Source organism: Camelina sativa, chromosome 2 (assembly GCF_030686135.1).
Source record: "Camelina sativa cultivar CO46 ecotype springtype chromosome 2, ASM3068613v1".
In the NCBI taxonomy this organism is placed as follows: Eukaryota; Viridiplantae; Streptophyta; class Magnoliopsida; order Brassicales; family Brassicaceae; genus Camelina; species Camelina sativa.
Window position 1 is genome coordinate 26630733 of NC_141881.1, and position 17745 is coordinate 26648477.

A 17745-nucleotide genomic window follows, 5' to 3' on the forward strand; every position below is an offset into this window, starting at 1 on the left:
GAAAATAGGATCATGGCTGAGTCAGAAACGTGATATACGCTATAACGTTGTTTCCGGATAAAAGAATGAACGGACGATTTGCTTTTAACTCACCGATAATATCACAACAACCGTCGATTTTGTGTTTATGCTAAGGGGTAAAATCGTAATAACAAAACAAACAAACAAACAAACCAAACCAAACCAGTGCTTACGTCACATCATTATCTGTCTGACTAGTTCCTTAATCTTATTAGTCATCGTCACTCACTATATATCTTTGCGATTTTATCCAAGTTCTAAAGCTGGGTTTTTTTTAGTTTTTTAGTTTCTTCTCACCTGCGATCGTGTGATTTCGATTTGTATTGTAAGAAACTGGGTTTTTTGGGTTTTCTAAATCATCGTTTAAGTTTTGATAGAAACTATGAAGAAAGTTGAGTTTTTTATGCTCCTTCTCTGCTTAATCGGAGCGTCGTTTCTAGTGGTAAGACTTGATTCATAATCAAAAAGCTTGATTCTTTTTATTTTCTTACGATCATTGGAACGTAATCTGATATTAAAGTTTTGATCTTTATTGTTGTGTGTGTGTGTGTGAAGAGTGCTGATCCACCAACTTGTCCTGCGGATTTGGATGGGAAGTGTAGTGATTCTGATGATTGGCAAGGAGACTTCTTTCCTGAAATCCCTAATATTAAGTATGAGGTAACTTACGCAATCATACACTCACTAAAGTTGTGAGATTTATCTGTAAAAAACTATTGATTCGATTTGGAAATTTTTTTAGTGTGGATGTGTTTGCATGTGTAGATGAATAATGAATTGATTGTTTTATGATTTTTTTTTTAATTTCAGGGACCTTCGACTAAGAACCCACTTGCTTACAGGTGGTATAACGCTGAAGAAGAGATTCTTGGGAAGAAGATGAAGGTAAATTTTGTGTTCTTATGGATTTTGACGAAATGGATGAGATGTGTTTTTTTAATGATGTTTGTTTGTTTGTTTGTTTGTTTGTTCTCTTGAATATGTGAACAGGATTGGTTTAGGTTCAGTGTTGCGTTTTGGCATACATTCCGTGGTACTGGAGGTGATCCATTTGGTGCGGCGACTAAGTATTGGCCTTGGGAAGATGGTACTAACTCTGTCTCTATGGCTAAGAGAAGAAGTAAGTCAAGAATTGTGTTTTTTGTTAATGTTGTTTCTCTTTAATTGGGAGTTGCTGTGAGTGACTTTGTGGGTTTTTGTGTAATGCAGTGAGAGCTAACTTTGAGTTCTTGAAGAAACTTGGAGTTGATTGGTGGTGTTTCCATGACAGAGACATTGCACCTGATGGCAGTACACTTGAGGTAATAACTCCAGCTTCTGGTTCACTTATACTATATTTGCATTACATTGTGTGATTGAAACCACAGTTGGATTTATTGCTTTGTGTTAAAGACCGTATAATATTTGGTCCTTGGACCTTGTAATTCTTTTGCAGCTTGCTGTTTCTTTTGGTACTTAATTGATTACTTTGTTTTGCTCTTGTTGGCCTAATGTTGACTTGTTCTGTAACCTATTTATACTCATTGATCTGCAGGAATCTAACAAAAACTTGGATGAAGTTATCGAACTCGCCAAAGAACTCCAAAAGGTGAATTCATTTGGTTAACATTCCACTTCTTGTTACGCATTAGATTTTGGAAGATACCTTTAGTAGTTATATAACCTTGGTCCCAGGCTCATGTATGCCATTATAGATTTTGGAAGATACAATTGGAACTCTTATAATTCATAAAACACTATCTTCTTGCTACAATACCTTAGTTTGCTGTGCTAAGAAAAAGGTTTGTCTTCCTCTCCAAATGCAGGGAAGCAAGATCCGGCCATTGTGGGGTACAGCTCAGCTTTTCTTGCATCCTCGTTACATGCACGGAGGAGCAACCAGCTCTGAGGTTGGAGTATATGCTTACGCTGCTGCTCAAGTGAAGAAGGCAATGGAGGTGACACATTACTTGGGCGGTGAAAACTACGTTTTCTGGGGTGGCCGTGAAGGTTATCAGACGCTCTTGAACACTGACATGGGAAAAGAGCTTGATCATCTAGCCAGGTTCTTTGAAGCTGCTGTTGCTTACAAGAAGAAGATTGGATTCAAAGGTTAGTCTTCTTCTACTTCTTCTTGTTCTTTCATCAGTCGTATGTGACTTATTGCAATATAATCTTATTTTTCATCAGGTACGCTTTTAATCGAGCCCAAGCCTCAAGAACCCACCAAGCACCAGTATGACTGGGATGCTGCAACTGCTGCCAACTTCCTAAGGAAATACGGTCTTGTTAATGAGTTCAAACTCAACATTGAGTGTAACCATGCCACGCTTTCTGGTCACACCTGTCATCATGAGCTTGAAACTGCAAGACTCAATGGTTTACTTGGGAACATTGATGCAAACACTGGCGATGCTCAAACTGGTAAATTTCAAATTTCAGCTCTTTTGAATATTATTGTCTCTTATCTGGATTTGGATGATTGAACAATGTTTTCACCTTGTCTCAACAGGATGGGATACAGATCAGTTTCTTACAGATGTTGGAGAAGCAACCATGGTTATGATGAGTGTCATCAAAAATGTATGTTATATAAAAACTCGCTATTTTGGGGAATTTCATTGTAGTTTTTGAATGGACGGTCATAATAGCTTATGTTGTTCATGTGTGGTCTCAATATGAAATAGGGTGGGATTGCACCTGGAGGCTTCAACTTCGACGCCAAACTGTAAGAGCGTTTCTTGATTCCCAAAGTTTTTGCTGTTTCATACAAACTTAAACCGAGAAAGAAGCTTATAATACTTGTTTGATTAAACAGGCGAAGAGAGAGTACAGATGTTGAAGACTTGTTCATTGCTCATATTAGTGGAATGGATACAATGGCTCGTGGACTGAGAAACGCAGTGAAAATCTTGGAGGTTAGTGAAGAGACTTGTATAGATAAGTTTCTTATAAAGTTTCAAAGAGTGTTGCTTCATCGATTAACTTGATGTGTGTGATTGGTATAAAGGAGGGAAGTCTAAACGAATTGGTACGCAAGAGATATGCAAGTTGGGACTCTGAGCTTGGGAAGCAAATAGAAGAAGGGAAAGCTGATTTCGAGTATCTTGAGAAGAAGGCTAAAGAGTTCGGAGAACCGAAGGTTTCTTCTGCTAAACAGGTACACGTTTCTTACTACAACAAAACATAATATTCTGGTTTTGTTTCGTTAACACACACACAAAACTCATAACGAGATCTTTTGCAACAAAAACCACAGGAACTTGCTGAGATGATCTTCCAGTCAGCTATGTAGGAAGAAGAAGAAGAAGAAGAAGAAGAGACTAAAGAAGGCTTTCTATGTTTATTAAAAGGATCGTCTTCTTACTTTCTTAGTTCTCTCCTAATCTTTGAGAGGTCTGAAAACCAAAAATGAAAAATAAGAATGATTAGAGAGGTTGTTTCAGTTGACGTACTGTGTACTATGCTTTCTCACACTCTTAGTTCCAATTGAATAAGAACAACTGTTTTAAGGCCTTACTTGAATTCGATTAAGGTTTATGTGAGAAAAACCAAAGCCTGGTCAGTTCCAGTCTTTTGTTGCTGTGTTTTTATGTATCTTCCTTCATATTGGGTGTACTTTCTCCTAAGACCATCTTTACTGGAGGATTCTCTCCCAGTTACTCTTATTTTTGGGGTCAAAAAAAAATTAAAAAACCCAATATTCAGTCCATTAAGCGGAGAAACGTTACCCAGGAAGGAATTGAGCAACGGCATAAGCAACGATACGTGGCATGTTTTGGTTAGTTGTCGGTTCAATTTAAAAAAAAAAAAAAATTGCCATTTTCTTTTCTTTCTTTTGCTATCTTCTCTCTCGACGGAATCCCTAAAACTCATAGTGATTCACTTCAGCAGAATCCAATTCAGCAGTTCCAGGTTGATGTTAAAGGCCAAGGCTTTATGTTATCGTTTAGTGAAATCCAGAAAAGCTACTTCTTGTGCTCTTCCCTCTGAACCATCTCCCTCCACTTCAGTAGCCGCCGTCTCCGCCGTTTCCGGTGACCACCGGTCTCGATGTTTGTCTTTGATAGTCAAACTTGGTGGGAGAGGTCTTGCAAACTCTGCTCGGGAAGTGATTAGCCGTGTTATCGATGGTTCTTCTTCTATTTCAGAGGCGGCTTTAGTTGTTGATTTCGCGGGCAACAATGGAATAGAACTCGATCCGTGTTGCTGCGGCGCATTGATAAGGAAGCTGACGGAGATGGGTCAGCCTGGATTGGCTGAAACTTTCTACAACGAACGTGTGATTGGAAATGGTATGGTTCCTGATTCGTCGGTTTTAGATTCAATGGTGTTTTGTCTAGTTAAGCTAAGGAGGTTCGATGAAGCTAGAGCTCATTTAGATAGCAGTATAGCTTCTGGTTATGTTCCTAGTAGAGATGCTTCTAGTTTAGTAATTGATGAGCTTTGTAATCAAGATCGATTTCTCGTGGGGTTTCATTGCTTTGAACAAGTGAAAAAGGGAGGCAGTGGTTTATGGCTTTGGTGTTGTAAGAGATTGTTTAAGGGGTTGTGCGATCATGGACACTTGGATGAAGCAGTTGGGATGTTAGATACTCTGTGTGAGATGACGAGAATGCCTCTACCTATTAATCTATATAAGTCTCTCTTTTACGGGTTTTGTAGAAGAAGAATTGCTGAAGCTTTTGCTAGTCCTCACAGGAGGAAGTTGTGAGTACTGGTACTCAAGGAGGTGGCCAAGAGACTACGGCGTAAGCTCTCTCTCTCTCTCTCTCTCTTATACTATTTGGCATTTGGTTCTCTTAACTCTGAAGTAGTTGAATTTGCAAGTACAAGTATTCAATTGCTATAATCATGATTGAGTCAGTAACAATGCAACCTTGAATGGTATGTTTATAGGTGGGTTGCTAAAGCTTTAAGTTTGTTGAAACTTGTACTTTTGAGGAAAGTTGTACCATTCAATTCTAGGGATCCTATGTGAAGTTTTTGTTCAGAACTCAATTGAAATTGGCATTGATTGTTCTTTGTTGGTCTTGTAGAGGAATAATATTATCTGGCTTTTTGAAACTCTTTTTTGCAGGTGCTTTGTCTGGATCATCGTAGCTATATGAAACACGATTGTCCAAAAGGAAACAGAGGAGATGTCACTGTGGTTATTTGTCCGTTTTGTGCTACAGCAGTTCGGTTAAACCCTGACAAAGTTCCAAACTTGGTACGCGCCCCCCTATGGATGATCAGGGAAGGATTGGTTTTTACCAGGGAAGAAAGAGGAGAGATTAGTCACGAAGAAGAAGCATCCAAAGTTAAGGATATGCCATTCTTTGTGTTTGTTTAGATTCCCACGATAACATCCAAATTATTATTTAAGAGATTGAGCAATCTTCTTTGGGTTCTCTAGTAAATGAATGATTTTGTAAAAATATTCTTAGGATTGCTTTACTTATATTAATATTAATTATATGATTAATTAATTTGAGAGTAACTTAGGAGAGGTTCTCCACTAATGATGCTCTCCTTAAGTTTTAATGAAAATCATCAGTTTGACCCCAAAAAAAAATTTGGAAAAATATATAGAAACGTGTAGAGAGTATTATCTTACTTGATATCTGTAATGGGTTGCTATGAAATTGTTGTGATAACTTTGTTAATTGCTTACAATAATCGAGTCTTTTTTGTCGTCACATGTATTATTATGGGTTCGATGTTTCTAGAAAATTTCCTTATTTGTTATTGACGAATTAATTTATTAATTTATTATATATATGAAGAAAGGTCGGCAAAAAGTAGTAAGTCTTTTCTTTTGTCTAATTGAGGCCGAAAGTAGTAAGTCTCGTGAAAAGCTGATACATCTTATGACAATTGCTTAATTGATAGATAAATAATGATACTGATAAGTGATAATAATTTATATATCCTATAACTTTTACTATGTTTTCATTTTAAGTGACTGTGTTTTAGACTAATACGTTTGGTAAATAGTGAAATAGCATATCATTTGAAAGGGATTTAAAGCAGGGATACCTATGTGTATATGTCCATCTCATGTATAAATGATACAGACATATTCATAGCAGTTTGCACAAAAAGAAAAAAGAAAAAAAGACATATTCATAGGCTCATAGCAGTGAAGTTTTTGCATAGCTTCTTCATTTTCTAGAAAACAATAGTTACCATTACTTAGTTATTGTTTGTTTCATAAAAAGTGTTTTTAATTATAAAATTTATAGTTCAAGTTTTTCAATAATAATTTAGAAAAATTATGTAAGAATCTTAGTATTAACATAATGACAAATAACATAAAGATACTTGTTAATTAAGAAACGAAATGAATGTTATTTATAGGTTTCCACCTAATAATAGTGAATATGAATATGATATTACATTCTGTCATTTTCAGCAGCGTTCATACACTCTCACGCTCACCTAACACAGCGTACAACTTGATGTATACAACTTGATGTATCTTTTCATTTTCGTCATGTGACTAAAATATTTATACATTTTGCTTTGACGGCAAAGCTCTCAGCAATCTCCTATTTATTTCATTATATATTAATTTACTTTTTCTACCTTTTCTTGTTATCCATTATCACATTCGAACCCTACATTATGACCAAAATCAACATTAATAGAAAGTAAACCATATTAAACTATAAAGATGTTAATAATTCTCCAATAGGAAATACATAAACGAAGCGTCTAGAGTTATACTGAGTATCCGTCAAAACCATTCAAATGTTATTTTACTACTTTAGATTTTCACATTTCATTTTGGTCATGATCTATATATCTTGTTAATATTTTATCGCTGACGCCAATACGATGGAGGACGACATAGTTTAATAAGAATAAAATAAATTAGTTGAAATTTGAAAATGAATATATTACTCGTTAATGCGTTTTCGGAACAATTATCATTTTGATAACTATACTAATAATAGTCTAATACCACGACCCTCTAAGTATCACACGTGTTACCCCAAATCAGCGGATGCGTACACGTATTTGATTTTTGCTAGACTGGCAAAGATCAGATAACTTCACTTTCCTTTGAGGGAAAGTATTGCCTTTTAGAATTATTGCTTCGTTTATCTCATAATAGCAAGTTAAAGTCTTAAACAATGCATCGATCGTGATGTGAATGATTAGGTCAACGTTCAATGTACAGTGTCTGGCTGTCTGCATTTCGATCGTGGCTTAACAAAATAACTAGATGATAAGTGTAAACTAACTACGTCTTGTGATCCATGTCTGTTACACCAATGCGACGATAATATTTTTTGAATTATGTTATACTTATACAGTATATATTTGTTTTAGGAGCTAGCTATTAAGCTTATAGCCTTGTAGGTCAACGTATATTTTAGGAGATGTTAAGCTTGTAGCCTTGTTATCGTTGGTCACCTACAATTGTAGGATAATCAAAATATTGAATAGTATTTGTCAAGAGTCAAGACGTGACATATATATATACTAATACGTAAAGATATATGAAAAATGTTATTAATGCGCAATTGAAAAATTGCATTCAAAGTGTTCCTACACAAAATGTCTTTGATCCTTTTTTGTTTTTACATCCACGATTATATAGAATTCGCTTTTACTTTTTATAATAATTGAGCGTATGGACCGCGCCGCGGATAAAATTTATTTTGGCCGGACCACGTTACAGTCAAAAGTTCGAAACTAACAAATCATTCATAGCAAAATGGGCATAAAAAAAGAAGATTGAAAAAGACATCAATATACGTTCTTCGTCGATCCATTTCGGCAGTTCACTGTCTCATATCACGTGGCATGCTCATCATATTGTCATATCTCTTGAAACTGATACTAATTTGTTAAGACTTACGTACATACAATTAATTATTCTAGAGAAACAGGGCATCATTTTTCCTTTGGGATATACACTGTTTATTTTATACATTTTGAAAATGGCATTATCATGGATGTATAGAAAACGTTTCTGATTTACATAACATTTACAACACGTTAGTCGTTAACATTACTAGTTCCAAAGAATTACTTAGTTTTGTCAGTTAAACTTGTGTTTGTATGTTACTATAACTTAAGTATAGGCCTGGGCATTCGGGTACCCGTTCGGGTTCGGTTCGGGTATTTCGGGTTTTTGGGTTTTCGGGTTTAGAGATATAGGACCCGTTCGGGTATTTCTAGACTTCGAGTTCGGATCGGATTCGGTTCGGATATTTCGGGTTCGGATTCGGATTACCCGAAGTTCATAAAACTCAAAATTTTAGTATCTAATTTAATTTAAAATATTCAATAATACGTAATATATCTAAAAATTTAGAGTATTTTCTACCCAAATTTACTAATAAACAGTTTAAATACTTTAAATTATCGAAAATATCTAACAATCTGAATATTTTGATCACTTATATTATTAAAATTATAAATATTACTAATATATTACTACTATATATTAATAATATTGGTATATTCGGATACCCGTTTGGATTTCGGTTCGGATCGGGTTCGGATTCGGATTTTCGGATTTAGAGATTTAGAACCCGTTCGGATATTTTACAATTTCGGATATGGATTCGGATCGGGTTTTTTAAATCGGGTTCGGTTCGGATATGGATTCGGATCGGACTCTCAAATAGAAACGCATTCTAAACGGACAGCAGAGGGAAACAAAGTATAGACTAAAAATTTAAATGAGGTCAAAAAATGTTTATAACAATCTAGAAAAAAAATTCAACCACACTTCTTATTTATCATAAATATAAATAACAAATTATATTCCCGGTAGAGAACATATGTATTCCCATTGTAATTTCCTTTAAGAAGTTATAAATGTCCATAATTTAAAAACGTAAGAAAAAATAAAAGGATCGAAAAATTAAAATCAAACCCCACTAAACCAAATAACTCATACAATGAAGTCCTAAATTAATGATTAAGAAGGTAACGAGCATAACTCATAACGACGTCAATATCAAAGGTCCAATTAAACTAAAAAGTGGCAGCTCGACATTAATATTTTTAACACACACAAACGTAACTGCAACAAATGTCGATTCTATAAAGGACGGAAGAAAAATAGTAGAAAAATATACTCTACAACTTCCAAAAAATGCAACAAAACACACTCTACTCACTTGACGTATTACAAAACGACGTGCTCGGAGATATAATCTCAAGAGCTTCTTGGATTTCACGAAAAATGGTCAGGCATATTATGCTAGCATCACCAGACCTTGCAAAGGCAGCCCAAAATCATCGAGTTTACAAAAATATCAACCTAAGACCACTAGCAGCAATAAGCAAGTACCAAGATCTAATGGTAAAATGCATTGCAAGTGGAAATGTGGAGGCACACTATATCAAAGGAATCCAGGAGTATTTTCACAACAACAACACAAAAGAAGAGTTGGAACACTTGAAAAAGGCAGTAGAAGGTAATTATGCAAACAGTATTTATCTTTACGGGATTGTGAAGTTATGCAGGGGTGACACTAAGGAAGGCCAACTGTGGCTGGATAAACTAGGCTGGAAAGAAAACAAAGCAAAGGGTGATCAATGTTGGAAAATAACAAGAAGTCCTTACACAAAATCAATGTGCAAAAACTACAACGCTACTTCACTACATTGAGAGAAGTTCAACCAACAATCATCTGTAGCCTCACTGACATAGAAAATAGGATCCCTCATTGCTACTACTACAAACAGATGATCAAATTTTTCTTCTTCTTTTAGCTAAACGATCGACAATATGATTTATGAATGTTATCATCCTTTAATGATGACCTATATTTCCAATGTAAGAGTTCTTTACAAGTTCTTTTATTCAAATATTATGTTGATGTGTCCAATCTCAAACAATTGAAAATACAACAAAAAAGGAAACAACTTATGAAAATCAATAGCGCAGCATGCCAACATAAGTCACAGATATTACGAACAACTATGAACACGAGGATAAAGATATTAGCAAAATGGTGTTTACCTATAAGATATAAAATTGTTATGCACGAAGAACAACTTCAAAGGAAAATACAGCAAACAAAAACAAGGTCGCAAAAGTACAAAGGGAAGACCGATCAAAACAGGGGAATTAGGAAAAAAAACAGGATGAAGGTAACGAAACTAAAACAGAGTAAACCTAATTTGGCACATGTTGAGACATCTATCACCAAACTAAAAAAAAAGGTAAGAGATGCAGACACTAGCAAACCACAAAAGAGACGCTTAAAAAAGATTAGTAAATGCAATCGAGCCAAAACCAAGGCTCCCAAAAAGTAGCAAAAAACAGCAGAACCAGTAGTATTTCAGAATCAGTATATACGCAACAGAAATCCACAAAAAACGAAAAATTTCAAAAAGAGCAAATAAGAAAACCGAGTAAATCCAGCCAAATACTGAGATGGTCCTAATGAAACTCAAATTACAACAAGCTTCTTAAAAGAGTCGATTACTTAATTAGAGAATGAAAGGTACACATGGGAGAACCAATTAGCACAGACGGTCAACGAACTAACCAGGAGAGCACCAATTATCCACCACCAATGCGAAGCCAAGACGAAACCTTCCCAAAGGCGCCAACAAAATTAAATTTTTCTGTATCGACACAATGAATGCTTCAAAACGAAGAACGCCCATCAAAATAAGATTTACAAGCTTACTACTATCCTTTTGATTGACATATTGATACACATCATTCCATCCAACAACCAATATACAACAAAGAAGAAAAAACACAACTACAAGACACAGGCTATTTCCCAAAAGGACAAATACATCCTCAAATCAATATAACCCAATCTAGACCCAAAACACCACTACTTTTAAAGGCCTAAACGGATATTTGGACCCAATCAATGTAAGAAAAAAAATATATATATATATATAAACACCCAAATGTAAGTAAATTAAAAACCTTATAAAAAATTACTAACTTACAAACTTTGTAACACAATCACAAAAAAAAAAAAAATTGACAAACATTATCACACATTTCATTTAATACATATTTTTTAAAAAACAAGGAACTACAACCACATATAGAAACATACAAAAAAAAAGCAATCAAACGGATAACAGGTAAAAAAAACAATTACATCTAGAAATCAACTTATACATTATAATCTACAAATATGCAATTTAAATAACTGAAAAACAAAACCAAATTTTAAATTAAACAATACTAATGTAAAATAAAAATGTAAAGCTACACAGTAGATTGTACTTAATGAAAAAAAAAAAAGGAAACAAGAAAGCCAAAATGACCTCTATCTTTTTTGTTTGTCAAAAAAAAAGAAGCCAAAATGACCATTTTTCAAAAAAGAAAAACACCCAAAAAATAGCAACCAAGATATAAAGAGAAAATAACAATAAAGAAAAAATAACAAACACTTTATAAATATCCACCAAAAAACACATATCACACCCTAATCAAACTTTGTGCACTAAGCACGGGCCAAATACTAGACAATGACAAAATAAAAAATAATAATAAATTAATCAGAACTATCAATTACAACAAAACAATAACTTTAAGTACATAATGTTAATTCTCATCATAATTATTTTAAAAAACATTAAAAAAAACACAGAAGATGATCTCAAATTTTGAAAAGTAAAAAGCATACTAAATTATACTTACTGCAAAACCTATTTTTTTAAAAGAGTATCCAACAAACAACATAATTACCCAAATCAAATACAAAACAGATATAAAGATAAATTTACATAACCAAAAAATAATACACACAAAAAAAATTCGAAATATACCTTCATTTAACTTCCACGCTACGCGCGGATCAATTGCTAGTAACTATATAAGTAAAAGCAAATAAGAAATAAGAGAAGAATCTTTAACAATCTTAATACCTGAATCTCGGGAATGATCATTAATAACTATATAAGTTTTATATGAAATATAAACAAATTGGGATGAAGATAACCAATGCTATATAATTACATGAAAACACGACATATATATGTGTTTAGTAACATAGTTAGCCATATTACAAGTAAAAGCCTTTTGAATTGTTATTTGTCAAAATCATTTATCCGATACATTTGTAACGTAACATGCAACTAGTTAAGTTTTTATGTTTTTAAGGTTTACGGTTATACTTATTTTTTTACATATAATTGAAAACAAAACACTATCAGACAAATTTTTTTGTTTCTTTTCATCTACTCTTAACAAAAGATAACTAAACCAATCAATAACAACAGATAAATTTCATAACAATTTTTGGGTTAATTAACAAAAAAAAAAAAAGATTCTCCGACATAAAAATAAACAAATTACGATACTCAGATTCCAGCCTAATTAATTTATATATTTAGCTGGTTTCTTGTCAGCCTAATTTTATTTTCTACGTAACCATATATATATCTCCATCACAAAGGAAATTATAAAAAAAAAAAAAAAACAATTATTAATAAGTAAATAAAAACAAAACCCATACCGTAACTCGATTTTATTTTATGTGGACGTAATATATCCACGTGTCACATAATAATTCGATAAAACAAACTGAGTCTTCTCTGTCCGACTGGGCATGACAGATCATCTTAAGCAAATCAAATACCCAACTCTCACACATTCTCAAGCTTTCAGTTTTCCCAAACTTCAAAGAAAGAGAGAGAGAAACAGAGAGAGTTTTGTGAATTCAAGAAGAAGAAGAAAAAAAAGAGTTAGTTAATGGGATTCAGCTTAGAGAGCATCAAATCAATCTCCGGCGGTTGGGGCGCGGCGGCGCGTTCCTGTGACGCTTGTAAATCAGTAACCGCCGCCGTCTTCTGCCGAGTTGACACAGCTTTCCTCTGCATAACATGCGACACGAGAATCCACTCCTTCACCCGCCACGAGCGCGTGTGGGTTTGCGAAGTCTGCGAACAAGCTCCCGCCGCCGTCACTTGCAAAGCCGACGCCGCAGCTCTCTGCGTCACCTGTGACTCCGATATCCACTCTGCTAACCCACTCGCTAGCCGTCACGAACGTGTCCCTGTAGAGTCTTTCTTCGACTCAGCCGTCGCAAAAATCTCTCCTTCTTCCACTTTTGGCATCCTCGGGTCTTCCACCACCGTCGACTTAACCGGCTCTGTTCCGGTTATGAACGATGATCTCGGTTTATGTCCCTGGCTGCTTCCTAACGACTTCAACGAACCGGCTAAGATCGAAATCGGAACTGAAAACATGAAAGGTTCCGACTTTATGTTCTCTGACTTCGACCGTCTCATTGATTTCGAGTTCCCGAACTCGTTGAGTCATCATCATCATCAGCAACCGTCCGGTGGAGATAGTCTTGTTCCGGTACAGACCAAAACAGAGCCGCTTCCGTTAACTAACATCAATGATCATTGCTTCGATATAGACTTCTGCAGATCAAAGCTCTCTTCTTTCACTTACCCAACTCAATCATTGAGCTACGGTGTAGTCCCTGCTGATCAAAGCTCTCTGCTTTCGACTTCTTCACTCGAATACGGTGTAGTCCCTGACGGAAACAACACCAACAACAACTCTGTTTCTGAGATCTCTATCCCGTTTAACCGGAGCACGATCACTACTTCCTCGACGGCGGCGACTACGACTACTGGTGGTGATCAGACGAGCTCTATGGATAGGGAAGCTAGGGTTTTGAGGTACAGAGAGAAGAGAAAGAACAGGAAGTTTGAGAAGACGATTCGTTACGCTTCGAGAAAAGCTTATGCAGAGTCAAGGCCAAGGATCAAAGGTAGGTTTGCTAAAAGAACAGAGACTGAGAACGACGACGTTTTCTTCAGTCATGTTTATGCTTCAGCCGCCGCACAGTACGGTGTCGTACCAACGTTCTGATTCAAAAAAAAGTCTACGGTGGAGATAAAATAATCAACATCAAAACTCTCATCTTCCACCGTTCGATTTACTGGGAGATGTATAATAAGTATAGTGAGTCTTACCGTAGACAAATAATCTTATCCTCTTTTACCCGTTTACTTTTTTTTACGCGCTCTCTCACTGCCACTATAAGGCTGTAACTTTTTTTTTCTTTTCTTCTTTGATATATATTATGTATGCTTATTTTTTCTTTAGAAATGTTATAAAAAATCATATAATTTGGTAAGGATAATTTCGATTGGCTAATGTTGTCTTGTCGCTAAAATATCTTGAAAGATAAAATACCAAATCATATAATTTGGTAATTCTAATTATAAGAAATCATATAATTTGGTAATTATAATTTCTATTGGCTGAGGTTGTCTTGTCGCTTAAATATCTTGAAAGATTAGGTGGAGTTTGGCTTGTTAATTGTTTTAGTGGCATAAAAACACAAACTATGATATTTATTAATATAGAGAATTATGGGAGATTTTTAGGTCACAGTACAACAACTTGCACAAGTGTTTGTTTTCATAAAACAAAAATAATTATCTTTGATTAATCTAATCCATGTATTTTTGTCTCCCATGCACGAGAAGCACTTGTAAGAGATCAGAAATGTGATATTTTTAAAAAATCTTTCAAACTATAAATTAGGTGGTTAATATGATTTGTAAATCGTTTTCTTTTTTCCGAACATACCATTGATATTGATTCATGAAGGTAGTTTATGATCGAAAATATTTGGAACTTTCGCAAGAGTAAGTGAAAACAGTTGCTTTTTACGGGAATAGATCGATCGGAGGAAAAAGAAGGAAAGATTGCAATTAATGGGTTTTGTCCGAGACTTCATAAAACTTTGCCTTTTGGGTTTCTGTACAGCCAATCTGTTTAATCTTTATCTCGATCTCTCTCACCTTTATGTAAGAACGTGATTATTATCGTCAGATAAAGGTCAAAGTCAATTTGAACTGTGATATGTTTGTCGTTAGTGATCGGTGATTTTATTGGTATGATCACTATCTGCGTATTATATACAATTAAGAATATTGATTCTAACATGCCAATAGCCATTTAGACAAACAATCTCGGACCTAAGTTAAGATTCATTTAAGGAGGCTAAAAAAGTTAGAGCGGGAGTTTTTATTTATTTTCTTCATTAAAGATGTTTACATAATTATATTGATCTACCATAATTAAAAATTTAATATCATAGTACGAAAAAACATCAATAAACGTTTTAAGTTTATTTTTTGTTTACTGGTCTTGTATACGTATGATATAAGAAAAATTATGAATTTGCGGAGTATATACAAAATGCTTCTAAACTCATGTACTCTCTTCCAATTTCATGCGAGCTCTGTAATCCTTTAATTGTTACCAAGCTACTTTTTATGAAATGTATATAAAATTATTTTATACATACTAACATACACTTCACATTGATACCAAAAAAAAATTATAAATATAACCCATTACGCAAGAGGGAGTACTTTGGATTGCGATATTTTTAGTTGAGTGAGACTTCTACCGTCCAAGTGGGTTCGGACACCTTGATGCAAGGGGCAGATTAGGCAGGATATTTTGTTGCAAGGTAAGCTTGAGATTTGCAAATAGTGGCTACGAGTGCTTTGGGGCCACATATATACAATCATAATAACGTTAATAATAGCGCATTAAAGCAAAGTTTTGACAATACATAGAACTAAAGTTTGATTTATTTTAAACAAAGAAAAACAAAAAATTAAAAGTTCGATGTTGAGTGTCACGAATGAATTGGATTAGTGTGGTCGATTTCCCCTAATTAACATTGGATTAAGCTCGTTTGGTAAATTCAACCAAACTTATTGTCTATTATGTACTAATTATATGATTAAGGAGTAGTCTCTTTTCTAATAAATGATTTTTAGTCTTTCTTTATTCAAAATTTCTTTTATGAATACATTTACAAGTTTGCATGATAACGCGTATAATTCGTGTGTGAATCTATATATATATTCCATTGAACGTTATACTAAAATCGAGACGAGTCAGAGAGTAACACCGCATGAAAAATATTAGTAGAGGGGATGACATGACATCTACATAATAAACACGTAGTATTTTCATCATCTTTTAAGAGCGTTACAAATTAAACCTTGGATTTAAACTTGTAATGCTGTGACCAAAAAGAATTAAATAAGAATAGTACCGGTGATTAGTGACACAAAACTCTATACGGCGAAATGCTTATACTTCATAACTTTATCGTCATGGACTCGTGAGATTTTGGAAACCCTTTTTTTTTGTCAAACAAAGCAATCTTTAAATCGTGTACACTCCCACAAAAAGAGGTAACAGAGAGGCACAGTGTCACATTTAAAGGGAAAAAAAAAACTTGTTAACAGTTGAACCAATAAATTGGGAAGAAAGAAGAAGAAATGATTATTATTAAATGGCTCCATGAAAGAGGGACCTGCGTGGCCCAAAGTGGGTCCGACATAGACTGGACTCGAACAGGAGACAAGTGGAGGGTCCGACCACACCCTAACCACGTGCATCGCCGGCCCAAGGACTGTTCTTCGTGGTCCACTTCTGCACCCTTAATCCATATCTTAACAGTTCCGGCCATCTCCCACTAGATAGATTAATATCAGTGCAAAACATAACAAAAATACTACAAGAATTAACATACAAAACATGGCTTAAGTTTAATTAATAACAAAATCAACACTCTTTGTTTTTTTCTTAGCTTCAACGCTAAAATATTTGAATTAGTCTCAATTGATGTATTGATTTTTCCTGTATTTAATATGCTATTATGAATTTCCCACGACAAAACTGTCACCATTTAGATACATACTATTGCTTTCTTATTTTTCTTTCTTTCGGGTTGAATTATATGTTATTACAAATTCTACCAAAAACTGTCACCATTTAGATCCATCCATACTATTGCTTTCTTTTCTTATTGGATTAAAGTTCTACTGCTTTTTTTTGTTTTCTTTCTTTCTATGAATTATACGATTACGACAAAGTCATGCATCTTATTCTATCTATATACACACAACGGACACACGCATAACATGGGATACAGTGATCTTTTTACTTAATCTAGAAGAAAGATGTTGAGATTCGTTTTGGCTAACTCTGTTAATTGATTTTATTTATAAGTACTCTTAATTAGTAAAACTTGGAACCATGACTGTTATATATATGCTTTAGCTTTGTGTTATAAAAATCATGTGCTTCCTACTATATTAATTGAGAAGTACAAATATGAAACAAACCGTGTAAAAAATTACATTCAATTGCTATTAGAAAACTTAATTAAAATTAATAAATTAATTAAATAAATATAATCAATTTAAAAAACGAAAATTGAAGATACTTTAAATAAAATAAATTGTAAAAAAGTAACAAAAAATCTTTTATAATCAAAACTAATCTGTATTAGAAAAAAAATTTACAATTAAGATTTTAAAAATCTAATCAAACAAAATCTACAACTACAAATTTTATCCTACTATATTAATTGAGAAGTACAAATATGAAACTAACCTTAAAATATGTAAAAATTACATTCAATTGCCATTAAAAACCTTAATTAAGATTAATTAATTAAATAAATATGAATAATAAAAAATGAAAATCAGGGACACATCAAATAAAATAAATTGTAAAAAAGTAAAAAAAATCTATCCGAATCAAAATTAATTCATACTTAAAAAATTAACAGGTAACATTTTAAAAACCAAACCGAATAAAATATACAGCTATAAATTTTATCAAAAAAATATTCCACCACAGGTTAAAATTATTACAAACAAAAAAAAGAAGCCACATAAAATAACAATGAATATTGGTTTCAAAGAGACATTTTAGAACTTTTACTAGCTATAATTAGTTGCTCTTTTTTATATGTT

The 17745-nt window shown here is 33.8% G+C and overlaps 3 protein-coding genes and 1 long non-coding RNA gene across 8 annotated transcripts; 3 read left to right on the forward strand and 1 right to left on the reverse strand.

The window, feature by feature from the left end:
* Positions 1-65: 65 nt before the first annotated feature.
* On the forward strand, positions 66-3519 carry LOC104734680 (xylose isomerase). Of its 2 annotated transcripts, none has more exons than XM_010454310.3 (13): positions 66-463; positions 577-681; positions 832-906; positions 1012-1141; positions 1231-1322; positions 1556-1609; positions 1827-2112; positions 2191-2424; positions 2513-2583; positions 2688-2728; positions 2819-2918; positions 3011-3160; positions 3260-3519. In XM_010454310.3, exons 1-13 carry the CDS (start codon positions 404-406, stop codon positions 3293-3295), a joined length of 1434 nt encoding a protein of 477 aa, XP_010452612.2. In that variant the 5' UTR covers positions 66-403; the 3' UTR covers positions 3296-3519. The 2 variants fall into 2 exon arrangements, 1 of the variants encoding a protein (XP_010452612.2); XR_015583755.1 differs by having other exon boundaries at positions 195-463; positions 2819-2922; positions 3014-3160.
* A 73-nt stretch (positions 3520-3592) lies between these two features.
* On the forward strand, positions 3593-5471 carry LOC104734653 (pentatricopeptide repeat-containing protein At5g62370). Of its 4 annotated transcripts, XM_010454298.3 has the most exons (3): positions 3593-4295; positions 4666-4751; positions 5081-5471. In XM_010454298.3, the coding sequence occupies exons 1-3, from the start codon at positions 3593-3595 to the stop codon at positions 5333-5335; spliced, it is 1044 nt and encodes a 347-aa protein (XP_010452600.3). In that variant the 3' UTR covers positions 5336-5471. The 4 variants fall into 4 exon arrangements, with proteins under 4 accessions (XP_010452600.3, XP_010452578.3, XP_010452586.3 ...); XM_010454276.3 differs by having other exon boundaries at positions 3593-4751; XM_010454284.3 differs by having other exon boundaries at positions 3593-4751; positions 5104-5471.
* A 6934-nt stretch (positions 5472-12405) lies between these two features.
* LOC104734704 (zinc finger protein CONSTANS-LIKE 5) lies at positions 12406-14104 on the forward strand. The gene has a single exon (XM_087490265.1). It carries the CDS (start codon positions 12683-12685, stop codon positions 13814-13816), a length of 1134 nt encoding a protein of 377 aa, XP_087346391.1. The 5' UTR covers positions 12406-12682; the 3' UTR covers positions 13817-14104.
* Positions 14105-15158: 1054 nt separating this feature from the next.
* Positions 15159-16233, reverse strand: LOC147949242 (uncharacterized). Its single transcript, XR_015574420.1, has 2 exons — positions 16032-16233; positions 15159-15469 (listed from the first exon to the last, which is right to left on the reverse strand). It is a non-coding gene; the product is annotated as an uncharacterized LOC147949242 (long non-coding RNA).
* Positions 16234-17745: the final 1512 nt, after the last annotated feature.

Coding starts and splice junctions, on each gene's coding strand:
- LOC104734680 (XM_010454310.3), top strand. CDS start 404: ATGAAGAAAGTTGAGTTTTTTATGCTCCTTCTCTGCTTAATCGGAGCG. Junction 464..576: donor TCGGAGCGTCGTTTCTAGTG/GTAAGACTTGAT, acceptor GTGTGTGTGAAG/AGTGCTGATCCACCAACTTG. Junction 1,142..1,230: donor CTCTATGGCTAAGAGAAGAA/GTAAGTCAAGAA, acceptor TGTGTAATGCAG/TGAGAGCTAACTTTGAGTTC.
- LOC104734653 (XM_010454276.3), top strand. CDS start 3,593: ATGTATCTTCCTTCATATTGGGTGTACTTTCTCCTAAGACCATCTTTA.
- LOC104734704 (XM_087490265.1), top strand. CDS start 12,683: ATGGGATTCAGCTTAGAGAGCATCAAATCAATCTCCGGCGGTTGGGGC.